Source organism: Excalfactoria chinensis, chromosome 1, assembly GCF_039878825.1.
Source record: "Excalfactoria chinensis isolate bCotChi1 chromosome 1, bCotChi1.hap2, whole genome shotgun sequence".
NCBI lineage: Eukaryota > Metazoa > Chordata > Aves > Galliformes > Phasianidae > Excalfactoria > Excalfactoria chinensis.
In genome coordinates this window covers 34,398,482-34,418,352 of record NC_092825.1, presented here as the reverse complement: position 1 = coordinate 34,418,352, position 19,871 = coordinate 34,398,482, and the positions used below count along the sequence as shown (strand labels likewise).

The following is a 19,871-nucleotide window of genomic DNA, read 5'->3' as shown; positions in this document are numbered from 1 at the left end:
CCCATGCTGAAATGAAACACTGTTTTCCAATATTGTTTTGCTCCCCAGGGCACAGAGTGAGAGCACACTACCCGTCAGTTATACTTGGCCAAGAATTTTGGACATCTGGAGATGCTTGCGTCAATATTAGAATATCTTGGGAAGGATTAATTGGTGATATACACGGTGTTGTGAGGTGTCAGGCCCTGATTAAATGCTCTTTACTGTGTAGACACATTTTATTACAACTGACATATGTTTGGAACACCGGTAGAAAAGAAAGCACATATCTATTTACAATCACTACACATTTACATTATATTATTTACAGATAATGACTTTAGTAATATATTTGAGCAGAAAATATAGCAAATATCAATACGAAACTGTACAGGGCTTAATCTCACGTCCTATAGTGGAGTTGCATTTCACTGTAATAATAAATACAGTTCTATATTTACAAATTTTACTTTAAAATCTATGAAATGAATTTTAACAATTTCAAGTTTAAAATATTTGATCAAAATATTTCAAACATGCTTATAAAAATAAGACACGGAGCTTTTAGGACTTTCTGCAAGCTAAAAAAGTTTTGATAAGAGAAGCTTTCTTTAACCAGTCTTTAGAATTATAACATTACTTTGATTCTCAAATCACTTTACAGACTTCTTAAATATAGCGAGCTGAAAGGAATTTCACTGAAATTAAGCAGCGCAGCACAGACAGACCCCAGTTAAATTAAAGCTAAGTAAACATGATAATAGGTATTGTGCAATGGTTGACTGATCCTCTGTTTAATTCAAAGTGGTTTCAGGCATCATTCCCCAGCTGTATGCTGCACTGCTTCAAAACCCACAAGAGATAAAGGATTCAGATAAGTACTCAGCTGACTTTATCATACATCATAATTTCAGCATCGGTTCATTTTTTTTTTCCTGTCAGCCAAAGTCAACTGATGCCATCTGTAACTGCAAAACTGCAAATATGCCAGTGTGAGTGGACAAGAAAGCCAAGGCATATCCATTGCTGGCAATAGAGTTTTCACTGTGAAAATCCATCCTGCGGGTCCCAGAAAGTTGCATATACAGTAACACATGAACAACGACCATCTGTAACTGATTTCCTTAATTACTGGGCTAGCCTAACTGTGGTAATGTTCAAAAATTAGTCTCATTCACCTAGAAGTTGAGTGGCCATTAACTGTGAAGTGATTACTGGGCTATTAAAGGTTACTCCTCAGGGAGCTATTTTTAACAAAACTGTGCACTTCCGTGTCATAAATGATCAGCTCACTTGAGCAAAATATGCCAGCTCTAAGAAAAGATGATTGGAAGCCTCTGATGGCTCGGCCAAGGTCGAAGACTGCTTGTCTTCTGGGCAAAGGAAGGGAGCTCTGTACACTTGGAAAAGGTCTGAAGTCTTCTCACCTAATTGCATGATGTGTAAATGTACACATCATGATTCAGCAAAGTATTAACATATTACAATCAAGAGAGGTAACTCTACGTTAACCTAATCTAACCGACTCCTAAACTAATGCCATCAGGCATCCCTGAATTCCAATAGCTGCTCCAAAGCCTTTTTTTGGCAATGTATCCAATTTGAACTTCCTCAGTGACAGAGTTTTCGTTCCAAGCCGTGGCAAATGCTTCTACTTCGCAATGACTGTTACTGTCAGCAATTCACACCTTTACTTTTATGCTGTGTATACACACCTAGCATCAACCTCCATGGGATCTTACCAGATTCTTCTCCTCCTGACTTAGTTCTACCTCTCAAACTTCTGTTTCCCAGAAGTAGCTACTTACAAACTGTGGTCAAGCTGCTTATTTGATATGCTTTTCTTTTTTTAAAAAAATACATATATATATATATATATTTGTGACATTCAAATGTTTTACTTTCCCAATGTTCTTTACAGCATGTGAATACAAGAACTGTCTGAAATATTCTTGTGTTGCTCGCACCAGTGCTAAGAACACGGATCACAAAACCTTCACTCCTTGTATTCCCGCACCTATCATTAGTTAAAAAGACACAGTGACCTCCACATCTTCAACTAATGACCTGGAGAGGCTTTCTAGAAATGCCTGGAGCAGGACTATCATTTTCATTCCTAGACAACTGACCTTACATCAGCGTTTTGTATGAGTGCCTTTCATGCCATTTATTTGTACTCAACACACCAGTTTGCCTGTATTCGTGACCTTCTGTGTAGAATTTCCTACCCTCCAATTCTATGAGTGTCTAATCTGCCAGTATTACCAACAGTAATTCTACTGGCATGCTGGTAATTCATGACCAGATTGTGCAGAAGCTTAGGAAAAAAAATATTCATGTAGCAAGGGCTTGCCATTTATGATTCCATTCTAAGTGCTTATCAGGATTTTGATTAATTGCTTTTATACTGTATATTAATTCTGTAGATTTTGCCAGCAATTCAAATACTTTGTCATGTCAGACAACTTCTGAAAAACCAAACCCAGCAACAAGTAAACTATTAAATGGACTTTATCTGTTGAACGTGGAGCTTCATTGAAGCATATTCTGCAAAAACCTTCAGGTTTTCCAACAGAACTACTCTTCCACTTAGCTACCTTGCTGAATGAGGGCCATATGCAGGCGTTTATAAAAACAGACTTGGCACTGAAGATCTATTATTAAGATCAAATTATATTAAGCAGGAAAAAATAACAAAAAAAGCCATTCCACGAAACAAACTGTGCCAGGTGGTGTGTTGAAGAAAAACATTACCAATTCAGTATTTCTGCTCTTGACCATCCACCTGCTCTTCATTCCAGCAGCTCTGAAACTGGCTGAGAAGGCTAAACTACTGGATTTTCAGCCTGCTGCGAGTTTAGTCATCATCTGTTTTGTGATGCATGTGACAATAATTCAGAGGCAATCTCTAGCTTGAAAACACATACCCACACTTACTTTTGGGTTAAAAAAATTTGTAAACATAAATATTTTCTGCATTTCTGCTGAAACTAGCGACATGGAACAAATGCTACGGATGAAATATTGCAGCTTTCCGTCATTTGATAAGACGATGGCATGAGTGAATTGCTGGTAGGCATGTCGTATGATATGCTAGCACTTGTGAAGGTTACCAGTGCTTGTGTTGAGTCACAAGATTGTTTTTCTATGTCTTCTGAATTCACAGAGATCAGACTAGCATGTTTTGGTCTCCTCCATAACAAAGTTTGCTTTCTCAAACTTCCCAAGTCTTCCTTGAAGTGTGGATTGAACAATATATAAAGGAGTGGGTTTAGACACGCAGGCAGTGGGACAATCACCAGCAGGATGGACTTTATCACTTCTGGGCTGATAAAGGTAAGATTTAGTAAGGAGGAAAAAGATAAGAAGGCCACGGGGCAATAAAGAATGCAGTTAGTAAAAAGCAGCAAGGCTATATGTTTGACCATAGAGCAATCCCAAATATTGTCTAGTTCTCCCTTTTCTAAACTGCAGTAGAGCTTTGTATAAGCAATAGTCATTACCAGGAAACAAAGTGAGTTCAGCAATACTAGTGCTACCATGTAGCCCATAGCAGTGGGTTCTCCAAATGGTAATGGCAAACAAAGTGGAGAAACTCCATACTCACTCCCAGTGAGGAGAGGTATCACTGCGATCACTAATGCCAACATAAAGCAAAAGAAAATGGCAATTTTTACACTAGCAATAGAGGATTTGGTTTCAAACTTTGTAGCATGCTTTATCGAGAAGGCACGCTCAAGCGCAGCTAGGGTAAGGAGGAAAATGGAAGCTTCTGAAGCAAAAATGGAGAGAAGACCAGTCATTTGGCAACCAATTCCACTTTCCCACTGTGCTCCATACTGAGCAAAGCTACCAAAAGTTGATGCATCCACACTAGCCAGTACTCCACTGGAAAGACCCATCAGGGCATTTACACTACCTATTAGACCAATCAAAAGCTTTATGGAGGACATATATAATGGAGATCTGAAAACCGTAGCTGTCACCAGCGCATTGCAAACGAAGGTCAAACCAACGATGGTCCATACTCCAATTCTGATCAACCAGCTACCAAACAGATGGTCGCATGGTTTGAAGGGACCTGAAAAGACAAGAAAAAAAAAAAAAAAAAGGAGAAAGAAAAACTCATGTAAAGTAAAACTTAATTTTTCACGTTGTTCTTAGCATAGCCAAGCAGAGAATTTCACTCCAAAAGGAGATCTGGATGTTTTATCTTTCTTCTGTGTAATAAGAGATCTCAATAACACACTGCTTATATGAACGTTGCATGAGTCTGTCCCTCAACCTGAATATTCTATTTTTGTTTTCTTTTTTTTTTTTCTGATGTTTGTTTTTAATCTACTAGTACAAGTGCAGTGTGATTGCCATGAAAAATTCCTCAAGGAAGAAAAGGACAGCTACACCTTCCTTTTGCACCGACTATGGGCTTGTTATATATATGCAGAACACCATGTGGGGAAACAGGAAGCTTCCCTGAAAAATCCTGAAGGCTTGCCTCTTGCATTAGTAACTGGATACGTATTTTACTGTTGTTAAACTAGTAGTCGGAGGCCAAACTTTCCTCTGAAACTACTGACCAGATTTCTTACTTACTGAATGGAATTTCCAGTTCATAGTTTCAGTGAATGCTGTGATGTGAAGCTGAAAAAGATCTCTCTTGCTAAACTAGAACAAGTTGCTAATGAGTCCTGGTGAAGTTTGATGTAATTGATACAGACAGATTCACTTTGGCTGCCTAACAGCATGTCATTACACAGACCCAGGCCCCTTTGCACTGTCTTTTCAGAGGAGTGTTTTGCTCTTCATTTTCTCATCCTTGCCGATTCTATGAGGGGACTCAAATGACTTTGACCTTTGAAAGCTAAAGGCCAGACCTACTTTTCAACATCCAATGCAAGAGGAAGGAAACTTTAATACATGAATCATTAGAAAGAAGATCTCTGAACAAATAAATTCTGAATAAATTCAGGATGATTTTTTTAATCTTTTGTCAAGAATCTGGCATGGATCCTTAAAGGCAAGTTGCTGAGAAAGAAAAATGTGGGTGCCATCTTTAAGTCTGTCATCATCTCCAGCATTCTCACTAAAGTAATGCATACTAAATCTACAAAAGACAAATGCACTGTAATCTACTAGTTTGGACGGAGATCCTATGAGATCTGAGAGAATTCCATTTAGATTCTGATGATAAATCTGACCTTTTAGAGGAGATCAGGGTTCCTGAAGAATTTTCATGATGGAAGATTTGACATGTTTTATTCTGGCTGCAAACAGATTTCCTGGGATCGCTCCACTTGAGAAATATCCCCAGAGTGGAATCCCTAAATCTTTGACTTACAATTCAGATACACTTTTCTGCATAAGTTGACAAGGTAAGGAAGGAACACTGCAGAAAGTGAAAAGTATTATTTGGTAAACTGTTTGACATGGCAGTTCCAGAATGACACATTCTCAAGATGTGAAGATAAATCACAGAATAGATTAGGTTGGAAGGGGCATTAAAGATCTTTGAATCCCTTTTGCCACACACTAGACCAGGCTGTCCAGTGTGTGACTGAAACTGAACACACAAGAAACATTATTCATCTTGGTACCAGTCAGCTATGCTACCACAAAGCAAGTCATCCACCTTCCCCATAAAGACAACCCCTGCTGCTGAGTTGTACTCCATACAACTACAGCTGTTGCCACTGAGTAGGGGAAAGCATCCATTGTGTCAGTTTACAGGTGGTTGTAAGATGTCATTTGAACGATGAGCACGGAAGCTAAATTTTCTCTTGGTTCTTGCGACAGCTTATCATGAAGACAACAATGTTTTTGTGAACTCAATAACAAAGGAGACCATAGAGAAATATAGGAATCTTGGCTTGGGGCGAGTCTTAAAGCACTAGCTGATTTTTGTTCATGTTTCACAGTCAAAGAACAACTAGAGACAATGTTTGTTGAACAGGATGCTAAACCTAGAAGCTACATTCCAAATACTTTCTTCATCTTCAAAGTTTAATGGGTGGCTTGTAGCTCTGCAGTTAAAACACTTTTTATTTTTTAAACCTTAAAACCTATTTCTCATACTGCAAAGCCAAGGTTGTACTACTCTCCAAAGAAAGTGACATTGTTGGGTGTTCCTTGTGGTGGAATGCATGTATTTCGATATCATAGCGTTTCATATGTCCTAGACATTAAACTGTGTGTTGTTCAAAAAATTCAAGTGTAGAATAACTCGAAGAAGAATTACTTCAGCTTTGCAAAGGTAAGAGCAAGCAAAGGCTCTGTTATATTATTATCTGTTTCTTGGCAGAAATGAACCTTTGCTTTCTTGTCCCCTTCATAAGGGGACCAGTACCTCTGAAAAGGGAAAAGAGAGAGGATCTGCCATAGAACTGTGTGAAATTTCTGGTACATTCATAGATGAATTCAGTATCTGCAGAGTTTTCCAGACTTCTGTGCAGAATTTTATATTATTGTACAACATACTACTGCACATAATATTGTACCCATCCTAGTTTCAGAGTTTGTTACTGAATCTAAAATATCCGGTAATATTGCTCTTAGATTCCCTGTTACTGCATCTACAATATCCAGTAATATTGCTCTTAGATTCCCATCTTTTGGCAGTTCTATACCTGGAGAAGGTGAACATTGCACTGAATGATGAGCTTTCAAATCTTCTTCAAAGTCGAGAAGAAAATCTTCAAAGTCACGCTCGTCTGTGGGGGAGAAAATACTCAGATTTGACACTGCATTTTTCAAGAAAACTTCTTTCTGTGCAAGCTGCAAAAAAGTCCTGGGTATTTAGGGCCTATTCTCATCTCTCTGCCTGCCAAACTGTAAGTAGAAGCAGATGTATGCTTCCTTGGTTCTACTCAGGATTATTTAAAAAGCTGGCATCATCACCTCTCTGAAAACAATCCCTTTCAGAAAGGTGCTTTCTCCTTTACCTTATTTGCAGTGTGACAACTGTGTAGGAAGGAGTTAAAAATACAAATTCCACTGTTGTGCCCCTCTATTAAGATTTAACCCAGGTTCTTGTGTTTCTTTGTGTGTCATTGATCCAGCATGTACTCTTGGCTCCGTTCTTGATGGAACTAGCCCTGAACTCTGAGACCTACTAGTCTTCAGGAGTGGAGACAGCAATGAAAGCAGCAGGTTGGTATAACATGTATGCATGCACTTACATGACAGGTCAAATAACAGAACTTCTGGTAAAGGGAGAGAAAAATAAAGTAAATTTCTGCTCTGGAGAACAGATGCACTCCTGGTACCCAGGAAGTGCCAGGAAAAAAACCCAGCAGCTACACCTAAGTAACCACACAAGTTCTGTGACATCCTGAAGCATGGGTAGTGAAGGCAGCGCTGCTACTTTTGAGGCTGGCAAGAACCTAAGTCCTTGCTGCTTGATTATTTTATAGAGTTACATACCAGCACCACTTCCTTGCCTCTCAGATAAAGGGAAGATTTCACTGCCCACATTAATACTTGTACAGAAAGATGAGTTGAAAGGCAATCCTGACAAAATGAGTTCCCTAAGCATAAAAACGCTCGAATAATATATTGTCAGGCAAGAGAGGGAGAGGCTGCCTCTGTGACTGTGGAAGAGTATTGGATAAGATTAAAATCACAGGCTGCTCACGGGAAAAATCACAACCTTCAGGGAGATTAAAAAATGAAAGGTGACAGTTACCTTGAATTTGTAACAACCCAATATCCTTCCTGGGAAAATCATCAGTGCTACTATTCTCATCTTTGTTCCATTGGCTGGAGATTTTGTAGTGGCTCTCACATGCTCCGAAGGCACAACACTGATAAGCATACGGCATTTCCATGACCCTGTAGAAGAACATTGAAATATACCATGACATTGGCATAGAGCACCAGCTACTTCATTGTACTTCTCTCTAACTATGTTAGTGCAAATGAACTTGGTTAAATAGCCAGAATTGAAAGTAAAAATATCTATGGGTAAAAAATCAATCATGATGATACAAACTGAAGATTCACAGATAGAATTCCCCACCAGAAATGCAGATGATTTCTAGGGTACTTGTAATAAAGGCCCAGAGAAATTTCTTACACATTTTCATGGGAGATACGGAAATAGAAGACATGACTTTTGCTCTTGAATGAACGTTACTCTGAGAGTGCCATTTCTATTTTGTCTTATAATAGTTTTTCAGTGTAACTCAGTGCTTTCTCTGTGTTACTTTCTAAATGGTTTATTTTAAAAAACCGAAAGATGATGACTGTGCCTAACCTCTCTAACAGGCAGAACAAAAATCTCATTTCCCAAATGGAATTTCTCCAGTTTTGGGAAATAAGATCTATTTTTGGATTCATAGTTTTATGTCTCTCTTTTCACATCAAATACTTTTCACAGTAAAATGGCGACAAGGAGATTGCCTTTTGTATGTAGACCAAGAAAGTAGTGTTCTGAACTGAAAGGTGAATGAATCACAAATGCAGCATATGTGAAAATAGATGTCACTGAAGGAAAGGTTTTTAGTTTATTAATTGTCACAGGAATGAGCACAGACGTCGAAGGACACTGGATGAACATTCCTAATTCCTTTAGTAAAACTGGAATTCCTAACACAAAAATGGGTACTGGCGATATTCAAAGATGGTGAGGTTTTCTATTGCCTGAAAATTACTGATTTCCAGTATGTTTTCGAATCCATTTCTTTGTGGATGTGCAGTTTCTGGGGTAGTATGGAAGAACTACATATATACAACTTCTAAAGGCTACTCCTTCTGTTCTTGAGGTATACTTTATGCGCTGGAAGTAAAGACATATAATCTACAGGTCCCCAGTAGTAACATAGAGAAACCTAACAATTCAACTTTATTTCAAGAGGTCAATATACCTTCAGAGGCAAAGATGTGACTAAATGTTATTCTGACTTAAATTAAGAAGAATAAAATAAAATTGTATCCTACTACCAGGTTACTTTCAAGAAATTAGTCATGTAAATTAATATAATGAATGCAACATTTAATGTCCTGAAAAGTCTGCAAGAGAATCAGTTTGGGAATTGCGCCCAGTGCCAATAGGACTTAAGCTTGCACGCTAGCAAGTTTAGAGAGGAACAGACTGAATCTTAAGCTCTGAGGTGAATTTGAAGGCACTTAGACTCTATATGCTTATAGTTCTGTTGGGAATTAGCAACAATAATCTGTAGTCATGTAACCAATACAAATACACAAGTTATTTTTTCAGTACTCCATTAAGAGTTCAAGAAAAGTCAGTCAGTTCTAGAATGCAACTTCATGCCATCAGACTTATTTAAAGATTCAATTTCTAACTCATTTCTCTACATGTGATCTTTTAAAATGTGAAGATTATCCTGAATAAACACTTCTGTAAACTTTTCCCAGAAACTCTTCTGAAATAAACTATCACTAACACCCACACATTACTAGACTGACCATCAGTTAGTCGCCTGGGCTGACAAAAACAAAAACAAATAAAAACCAACACAAAACACTTTAAAAAAGGAAACGCTGAAATTCCTATGAGGTGATCACTGCAACTTGTGGTGTTAAACCTTATGAAGTCATTAACAGAGCTGTGGAAATAGCTAGTGGGTGTTTTGGGTTCAAGAAGTGAAAGCAAGAAGCTACTCTTGGCCTCCTCTCCTCCAGGCTGGGCAGCCCAGTGCTCTCAGCCTCTCCTTATGGGACATACCTTCCAGCCCTGCTACCTGCTTTGTTACTTTATTCTGGATGTTTCCAAGGACTTTAATGTCCTTGTACTGTGGAGCCCAGAGCTATGCACAGTACTCAAGAAGGGGCTGTACTAATGCTTCCTGATTTTAGATCAAACAGCAGGGAACACAAGGTTGTTTTCCACCTCACAAAGGTGCAGGGTTGGTTGATGGTGAATGGGAATGCACAGTTATGACGGATGGAGCTAGTTTCTGAGCTCTTTATAGCACTGAATCAAAGCATCAGATAAAGAGGGAAGGAGTGGTTGGCAGCCTGGCTTTACTTCCTCATAGCTTGCTAAGGCAAGCTGGGCTCGGCTCTTTGAGCATTCTTGAGCCATTGCTGAAGGTGGGGCAGAGGATGCTCAGCTCTTTGATGTGTTTGTGTATTGAACAGCAATGACCCATTTAGATGAGCAAGAAGCTTTTATACAGGAATTTGTCTTTAATGTTGTAACCAATGCCTAGTTCCAACAATTAGAAAGGGTGAAATTTCATTTTGTTTCAGATCTCTGTTTAAGTTGGTGCTTCATGCACTGTCTGCAATGATCCTGCATGAAGTCCTAGCCTCGTTTTAATTTATGGTACAAGTCCTAATGGATCCAGGGTAGGATTTAACCCCGTTCTCTCCTGAATGGATATAATTTGCTTTTACAGATGTTAATCAACTCTAGATATATCAGTCATACTTCTTATATCTTTTTAAAGAAGTAAGCCATTGCCTGACGCATCCTTTTTAATTACTCATTTCAACTAAATACACTGTAGTTGCATTTTAGCAATATATGTGTAATTTATCTAGTGAAAAAAAACAAACACATAAAGTATAATATTCATAAAAGAATTCAAAAATCTTAGCTGTACAATTCGGTTAAACAGTAAATTGCTCTAGGACCACTGCAGGTATATACACGGTCTATGTATTACTATATGTTTTCTATTTTGTAATTATCACCTGCCTCAACATGTTGGCAAGGTGAGCGAGTGAAGAAAAACAGGCAGAAGCTCAGGCTCAGACATTCACAACTTCATATGATACTTGCTTCTTGACCTCTGAGACTCATCTGAAGACTTACATAAGGCCTCTAGTACTTTGAACATTTATGTTATAAAGTAGTTTCACACACTGCCCAATCTCCTCTGTGACAGACTACAAATACTGAGTATATTAAGACTTTTAAAGCACTGTTTCGTGACCCTTGAATCATTTTTTGCAGCTCTTCTCTCTATTTATATTAACATACCATCATAGAAGTACTCCAGTGTGGTTCTATCCAGAGCTTTATTCAATCATTTAATCATCTCCCTACTTCTACTCATGACACCTTTATTTGTAACTACAAAAACTCCAGTCCTTTCCATCAGTAGCACATCTCCTTGAGTTGTCTGTATACAACGACTTATGGAACAATTCTAGCGCAAAATGCAAATCTAGTGAGGATATAAGTATGGAGTCTTCCTTACTGACTTTCAAATCTGTATGGACATAGGCCTGGACAACTGGCTCCAGGTGGCTCTGCTTGAGCAGGATGTTGGGCTAAATGACATCCAGAGTTCCCTTCCCATCTGTACCACTCTGTAATTCTGTAATTATATTCATACTGTTGAACTGTTTTCAATGTTATGGTACCAAAAATTTTACATTAAAGCGAGGAAAAAAAGTATTTTTCAGTTAGAATCTTCCAATTAAAACATGAAAATCAAGGGAAAGTTAAGGGACACCCCCCAGATTCCTGAAATCAGAGGCAAAATTGTTTACTGTGACTCCTCTACGGTCATGCAGTGACTGGCAGTGCTGCAAATAATCTCTAGATAACATCTCCTTCTTGTTTCACAAAGCATCTATCAGAAAATTATTAGCATCAAAATGTTTTAGTAATAATGGCAAAGTTTTGGGGGGTGGTTGGACTCCATGATCTCTTGAGGTCCCCTCTAAGGCGTGCAATTGTGTCATTCTATGGCTCTGTGTTATCTGAATCTTAAACAAAATACTACAGAAACAAACAAACAAACAAAACCCACATTCATTTTTACTTGAAACAAAAATGGCCAAATATCTTGAAACTTCAGTAGCATATTTTTGATATTTACTCTCTAAACATAAGGGAAATTCTGTAAGCACAGGCCAGTAGAAAGACATATCACTAAGGCGCTAACAATATTGCTTTAACAGCTTTTGAAACATATCACCAGGAAGCAGATGTGGCTCATATTAACCAAGTACTGGGGTTAATATTTCAAAACACTTCACAGTTTCTTCAGTTAAAAGTGAGCACAATAAAATAAGACTATCATTTTTATCATATTTGCTTTGGTTTTAATAGCACAGATCAAAGACTGACAATATGAAACAACATGCGTTACACACTGACACACCTTCCACTGCACATGAACACAAATGTAGCTTATTAGTTTTAATGATATACTCACTTGAGTTCAGGAAAATTGTCAGATGATATCAAACTTTGTAGTGCATGATTTCCTGTTAATTTTAAATGAGTTAAACCATGTAGCCCCGTCACAGGAAAAGAGGACAAAAGGTTGGATGACACATCCCTGCATAACAGCAAATAAAAATCAGCTTACGGGTTCTCTTTTAATTCAGTACTAGAAGTGTCGTGTTGGAAAAACAGGCTGTAGTTTTCCAAACCAATCAAAAATGACCATGTTATACACAAGTCTCAGTCAACAGAGCAAAACCGTGACAGCACTCAGGAGTATACACCTATATTTTCAGCAGAAAGCTAACAGTGATCAAGGGAAGAAAGGAGAGTAAGAAAAGACAGAAGTTCAGATGCATCCTGTTTTCTGTAACTCCCTCTCCCTTCCATTTAGTTAGTAAGCTGTTTCAGTCCTCTTCATGTAGCAGACTACACTGCAATACTTAAGATGGTCAGTGCTTGAGAAGAAGAAAGGAGAGTCTGATGCCACTGGAATGTTTTTATGGGTGGACTATAAAGTTCTTGTCCCTTGGACATCTAAATCTAAAGGGCTAGTCATAAAATAAGAGACTTGTTGATGTACTGGTCTGCTTCCTTCTTATGTTTAATGTGCATGTACTTTTGCATGCGTATGTCCTACTGCTCACAACATAGTTAAATACCAAAGGCGAAATTCTGGTCCAACTGAATTGCTGAACTCTACCATGACTTCATTCAGATGAGGGCTACAGAGTGGCATTTCAGGTAACACTTGGTACAATGGTTTATGTGTGTGGTTTATGTTCAAAGGGTTTTTCTGTACTACTGAACAAAGGCAGAATTTATTGCTGGCAGCATGACGTTCCCATACTCCTTCTGCAAGAAAGCACTAAGGAGGATCCCTCAAAAAGGATGCCATAGGCAATATTCTCCTCATGGACATTTTCTAGTCCACCATTCAGAGGGGTGGCTTAGTCCATCAAAAGAAATTAATGCCTCTTTTCAAATGTTTGTTTCCTGTAACTCCCCAATCAAACTACTGGATTATCTGTGATCAGACACCTGTCAGCATGCATTTGTGAACAACTGCAGAGCAAGGTAACTCCAGAGGAATTTTCTTTCATGTTGTCCCCAAGGATACACCCCAGGGATTCACCTTATAGAGGTATTGCAATTATAGTGGGAAGAAGGAAAGAGTAAAGATAGACGTGCTTGTAAGTAAGACCTGCACAATTGGATTTTTGGTGTTTTGTCCATGAACTACTCTGACTGAAGGTACTAAAGAAGAAAAACTATTCCATGCAATGAGAAACAATGTTTGTAATTTAATTTTGAATCAATTTCCTTAGTTTTGATACATGACTAATAAGGTATCCGCCCCACTGTTAAAAGGCGGTAAATGACTAATAAATTGAAAGAAGAATGACAGATAGATACACTGATATGTTTCATGGAGCCCTAATCACCGTGATTACACTCTGTGGTACATGCAGCTTTGCCATAATACCTATGGGAGTTGGTGAAGTACAAGAAAGCAGACGTTTAGATATAGATCTGAGAGACCAGAAGATTAGAACAGAGACGGCCTCTATTTCTGCTGAGTGGGGCAATTAACAAGTTCCCAGTGCTTTGTATGCTCTTGCAAGAAAAATGTTAAAATTTAAATGTAAAAGATATATAAATACTTACAGTTTGATCAGAGATGGTAAAGAGGAGAAGGCATTGGGGTGAATAATTTTAATTTTGTTCCAAGCTAAATCCCTACAAGAAAAGTGAGTGGAAAATTACATACCCACTGAGTGAATATGGAAGTTTTCATACACTTGATTAGGGTGCCTAAATATAAAAAAGGTATTAATTACATGCAAATATTTTCAATAAACTTCTGCAAATCTCATGCTGCAAAATCTTATTGAAATTTTAAACATTATGTTAGTCAGTTAATGGAGTTAGTTACTAATGTGACAACGTTCTCTAAGACTTCTTAATGCCCTTTACAATCTAACTCAGTTGTTTTCAGTCTGCTTCAGTTTCCCATGGCAGCAGAAAGAGGAGTGGGATATACAGACTACTTCTAAGAGGCCCCTATAATATGGCTAGTAACAGCAAATCCATTGTCACTAGATTTAACTTCTTAGACACAAACTTCACTATGCAGGAAAAACTGATATGAATTAAAGTAGCTACATAATATATATGTATGTACTGGCTTGATCCTGCAAATACTCATTAGTAATTGCTCTACAGAATTATTCTGCTGTGTCCGTACGAACACTGGAAACATATGTAAGTTTGGAATTTATGATGGCTGCCCTGAAATTAATACCTCCTATTTTATTAATTTGGCCCATTCAATCAGAAGTGGATGTTGGTGGTACGACAGCAGAGGCTGAACCTTCCCACCAATGTTCCATCACATTTTGCTGCTGTGTGACAGATGGCAGCAGAGGGGCAATCTGATAAAATGGTGTCTGACATGGAAGTCCATATGAAGCAAAGAGGCATCACCAAATTCCTCCATGCAGAAAAAATGACACACATTGACACTCGCTAATGTTTACAGAGATCAAAGAGAGGATGTGACCACAGTGAGGCAGTGAGTGGTGCATTTCAACAGTGGCAACAGTGATGTGAAAGACAAGCCACATTCCAGATAGCCATGCACAGCTGTCACACCATGAAATGAAGAGCATCTTAACCAGCTCATCGTGCAAATCGGCTAATGGTCACCATGGTGAAAAGTTGTGCTTTGTAGCTGAGAATTTGTTCTATCAAATAATGTTATTGTGCTTTTCGTATCTGTTGTTGTTTTCATGGGAAGAATTACTTTTGGAATGACCTACATATTTCTTATTGTTCTTCTTCATAGAGAACACTTACCTCTATAAAGATTTCATGCTCCTTAGAGCTAATTCTGCCAACAGATACTAGCTCTGGGAAAGCATCTTTCTTAACCTCTATCATAAATATTTAGAAGCAACAGCTTTTATATCTGTAAGTTTGCATGTTTGAATTTGTTGTTCATATACTAAACAGTGTTTATTCTGCTTTCAAAATTACAGTCTAACGGATGAAAGATCAAAGTGAGGAGAAATAGAAATAAAGATGTCTTGTGGCAGACAGTGGACAGACAGTGAATAGACAGTGAATAGATAGCGAATATACCCCATGTGTTTGAGCACCCAGGTGAACCACCATAAGTGCTGTACTCACAGAGAACGAAGAGAAACCAGCTGTCGGAATGTATCTGCTTTGATTTCATCAATTTCATTATGATGCAAGTCACTGAAACAGTAATAAAAATTCTGTCAGTTTGAAAGGTACCCAGAAGACACTAGGCAGTATTGTAGACCACTTATGATCCACTTCAGTACATTGTAAGGGTACGTATTTGGGTATGTGAAACTGATCAGCAGTAATTGAATTAATGATGCTTAAGCAAATTTTATCTAGATGCCTCTTTTTAGGTATTTTAGGATAGTTTGAAGCTTACATTTTTTGTAGCTTTCTACATGCAGTAAAGCAGGGTAAATCTTCCAGCAGATTATAAGACAGATCTCTGTAACATACAAGAAAAGAAAAGATTAACATTCAATGTAACGCTCTCTTCTTGCTCAAGTAAAAATAACTTATTTTACAGGAGAATAGAAATGAGCAGACTCAGCTATTATCTCTCATCTGTCAGCTTTTAATTCTTACTGAGGGGATAAGGAAAGATATATTAACCCCAGATACTGCTTTTGCAAATTCCTTGCATTGTCTAACAATTTCCTGCTGAAGTGCAGACTTCTGAGTGTTTTACAGTAACAGTGTTGGCAGTCTGCTTATTGGGAGCACTGGCTTTGCATCACGGACTTCATCTTCATCATATTAAACTTCTGATAAATATTTAAACCATTTAAAATGCACTAATAAGTATATATTTACAAATAAGTTAAATGTATATTTACATTTTGTCTGAGAATATGCTATATTTTTCTGGCAGCAATGACAATGGACTGTAATTAGCTTTCAGTTCTATGTGTTTAAGCAGTATTGCCTTGGATTCTTAGAACTGTTACATCTTATAACTGAGTGCTGTGGTTAAAGATATAAGAATTAACTTTGAAATCAATCACTACATGAGGAAAAAAAAAGCTCTTAAAAAGACTTGAGCCCAAACTCAACAAATTACAGAATAACTGAAACATCTGGACTGATTTATAGTATAATCTAACTAATCAAAAACAAGCCCAGGCAATTTGCAGAAATTGGAGGGGCTGAAAAAAAGGAAGAAAAGAACTAAACACCCCTCTCCTACCCACTCTCAATAGTCTCATCATATATATATGTATGTATGTATATGTATAGATATATATATATACATCTTGTTTGGGGAAAACTGAATCTGAACTTTGCTGGTGGAAAAAATATAGAATTAAACTTACACGTGTAATTACAAAAAATGTCTTTTTCCCATAGTTATTTAATAAGTAAAAGAGTAATCTACTTTCATCCCTGCTTCCAGTCCTTTAAAACTGAATCATATCGACCCATTTGCTTTCTTGGAAAAAAATATCTTCCCCTTTACTATTCTGACTATTTTGTAGATTCTACGTTCGACTTGTGAAAATGGTGCAAGTAACGACAGTGTGGGATTCTACTGAGTCCATCAACTACACATTAATTTTTCTGGAAACGTTAATGACATCCACACTGGTATTCAAATCGTGTGCTATAATTAGTCCTATTTTGATGTTGGCCAGAAAAGCAATACAAAATACATTCCTAGTGATGTAATACATAGAGGAAAGCGTTGGCTGATTCTCAAAGAAGCAGACACAGTGATTACTTTCGTTAGTGATTAAGCAAACCCCAAGGACATTTCCAAGCTAAAATAATATTGGATATTTAGAACTATGCCCCAACAATGCCAAGTAATAGTCTATCAAAATTTCAGTCAACTACTTAAGCCTGCCTGGAGAAGAATCTAAAAGAGAAACATAAAAAGCACTCAAAGCTAAACTCCTTACACAGATATATTTTCCATTCACTTCACTGAGTTATCTGCCTCAGAAAGGAAACAGAAGTGCTATAGGAGAGACAGAATTAATGAAAGTAAAGTCAATGACCGTAGCTCTGATTTTTTAAAACACAATCATGAACCATTTTAGCATCTCCGAAAAACGTGAGAATTAATGACCTTTTTCAGCAATGCATTGGAAATACTAACTGCTATGTGGAATATGAACTGTTGGAGGATGGCATTTTTGAGTAACATTTGGGATTTGCTCCCTGCTCTGATTTCTATGTGATACACAAAAATAGCATCAGTGGGGTAATTTTGAAATCATAATGATTTAATTTGCTCATTAATCTTTTTTATTAATGTAAATTAGTAATCATACTGAAACGTACAGCACTTGGAGATTAGGCAACTGGTCACAAGCTGATCTGGGGAGAGAGGTGATCTGTGCTCCTGTGAGTGTCCTGTTGAGAGAATTCATAAAAACAATAATAATAATAATTTTTAAAGATTGCAAAACAAATGCTTATTTTTTGGGGCATTCTTTAGAGTAAATATAAAGAATATAAACCAAAGAAAAATACTCCTCTCCTACTTACAAACTCTCCAGACTTGTAGTCCCAGTCAGATCAGGAAACTCTGTTATCTGTGAGGCACCATTTAAAGTCCTAGAATTTAAAACATCATTTCAGTACAACTGCAGTAAGGAATTTGAGGGACACTTCTAAAGTGGCAACTAAAGACAGATGAAATAAATGAAACACATACAGAGTTCTGAGTTCTGGTAAGTTTTGAAAAGCAGATTTTCCAACAAGCTGGATGGGGTTATCATAAAAATGTCTGCAAAAAGAGAGAAAAAAAGACATTTTATATACAGTGTTACATACACAGTGATATACAAATAACACATACACAAACAGTGATATACAGATAACACATACACAAAATATTACATGGAATATTTTAAAAGATTCAAAACACGTTATATGATTATACTACATACAAATGAGTAATCTCTGTATGCTCACAGGCATTTTGTGCACCTGTGGGCCTTTTCTCACCTGCTAGCCTGTGTCCATCAAGTACGCTTTTAATACTGGAGTATTCATTTTCCCTGGATTTAAAACCATAAGCCTGACATTTCCCCTTTCTCCCAGAAAGATTAAAACTCAAAGATGAAGAACTTTGCTATGACATATGGCAAAGCTGATGGATGAAGAAATCAGAACTTCACATATGTGGAGGACATTGTCCATCCACAGCAGTTGAGTAGCATTGCGCTTGTAAAGGAGTACAACTTTTGCACATAAAAATATACTGCTCAAAACGTGTGGCTGTTTTTCTTACATTAACAATTTCTTTGTAAAGAAAGATCATTTACAATTACTTTTTCTTTACAATTTCTTATGTTGAGGTTTGCCAGTTAAATGTATTGTCATGTAAAATAATGGGAATTCAGCCTGGAATCCATCATGAATAATTTTTCTATCATCTACGTTACCAGCAACAATAAGAGACCCATGAAGGGTTGGTATTTCAACTAAAGTTCAACGATGAAGTAGTGGTACTCCCTCCCTTTAAATAGGGTACACAAATTGCTACACTTTTCATAAGGCTAGAAAGATATAAGCTTGTTCACTTGCATTATTATGTGCATTCACAAGCAGACCCATTAGACAGATAGCAACAAACATGGTACTCAAGACCATATTCTCTAACACAAAGTGTCACTGAATAAACTGTTACCACTTACATTGTAATAAGTGATGGATTACCTACAAACGCACGCTCAGGTATTGACTTGATGTTGTTGCTATGAAATCCTCTATAAAGCAAAAAAAATGGTTTACACAGTAAAGAAAAGGAATGAAAAGGCACAATTTGTATTCACAACACACAACAATTTCTTCAATTGTAATAAGGAAGGCGTTGGTGTGTAAAGATATTTTCTTGCTTTCTGGGGTAAGACAACTGGTAAAAGCAAGAGCAAAAGAAAAAGTGAAGAAATGTCTAGAATTGGGCTCTCTTCTACATGAGAAGTGCCGTGCGGGTGAAATAAACTGCAAAATAGCATTTTAAAATTCAGATGCTCACAGCAGGAAACAGTGTTTCATAGCTGTATGTCATGTAGGTACAGATGTATATGTAATGTAAATATAGACATCAAATAGCACATATTTACATGTATGTATGTACCCCCCAATCCATTTATTCATTTGCAGCTATTTCATTTGCTGTGATAATAATGAATTACATAAATTTATAAGGTAAATGATTTTACACATTATATATGTATAAAGTCTGAGTCTCCCACAACCACATTGTTGTTGAAATACTTTAGATGTAGACGTGAACAAACTGTCCAATGTGCCCGCTGGATGGGGGGCCAAAACTTGGTCTCGTCATTAATTACTGGATTTTATTCATATGAGTACTTCTCCATTGTGAAAAACAAAAGAAACAACCAAGGTTTCAAAAGAACAATGATGATTTGTGTGGGAAACTCCCATTAGTTCAGTCGGGTATGAAAAAGGCTTCCCAGATTAAATTTATATATTTAGAAAGCCTCAAATTGTTCACTGATGCAAGCACACTTGGTCATTACTTCAACAGGTTCCACATTACTGGTTTCACTTGTTTAGTCACCGTGCTGCTGCTGACGAGACAGAACAAGGCTCTAAATCCCTTGTTCTTCTGCACGCCATAAAAACTGCATCCATGCAGACACAGATTCCAAGCAGGAATGAGGATCCCGTTTCATCTAGA

General features: G+C 37.4%; 1 protein-coding gene across 1 annotated transcript in view; it reads right to left on the bottom strand.

Annotated features, from left to right (window-relative positions):
• Nucleotides 1–294: 294 nt before the first annotated feature.
• The window catches only part of LGR5 (leucine rich repeat containing G protein-coupled receptor 5), an 83,926-nt gene continuing 64,349 nt past the window's right edge, over nucleotides 295–19,871 (bottom strand). The window contains exons 8-18 of the mRNA XM_072333308.1: nucleotides 18,859–18,930; nucleotides 17,874–17,945; nucleotides 17,705–17,773; nucleotides 17,498–17,569; nucleotides 15,594–15,659; nucleotides 15,314–15,385; nucleotides 13,790–13,861; nucleotides 12,111–12,236; nucleotides 7,661–7,806; nucleotides 6,603–6,686; nucleotides 295–4,060 (exon numbers count right to left, since the gene is read on the bottom strand). Of these exons, the coding sequence (XP_072189409.1) occupies nucleotides 2,970–4,060; nucleotides 6,603–6,686; nucleotides 7,661–7,806; nucleotides 12,111–12,236; nucleotides 13,790–13,861; nucleotides 15,314–15,385; nucleotides 15,594–15,659; nucleotides 17,498–17,569; nucleotides 17,705–17,773; nucleotides 17,874–17,945; nucleotides 18,859–18,930 (1,942 nt within the window). The 3' untranslated portion in view covers nucleotides 295–2,969. The remainder of the gene's footprint in view (nucleotides 4,061–6,602; nucleotides 6,687–7,660; nucleotides 7,807–12,110; nucleotides 12,237–13,789; nucleotides 13,862–15,313; nucleotides 15,386–15,593; nucleotides 15,660–17,497; nucleotides 17,570–17,704; nucleotides 17,774–17,873; nucleotides 17,946–18,858; nucleotides 18,931–19,871) is intronic.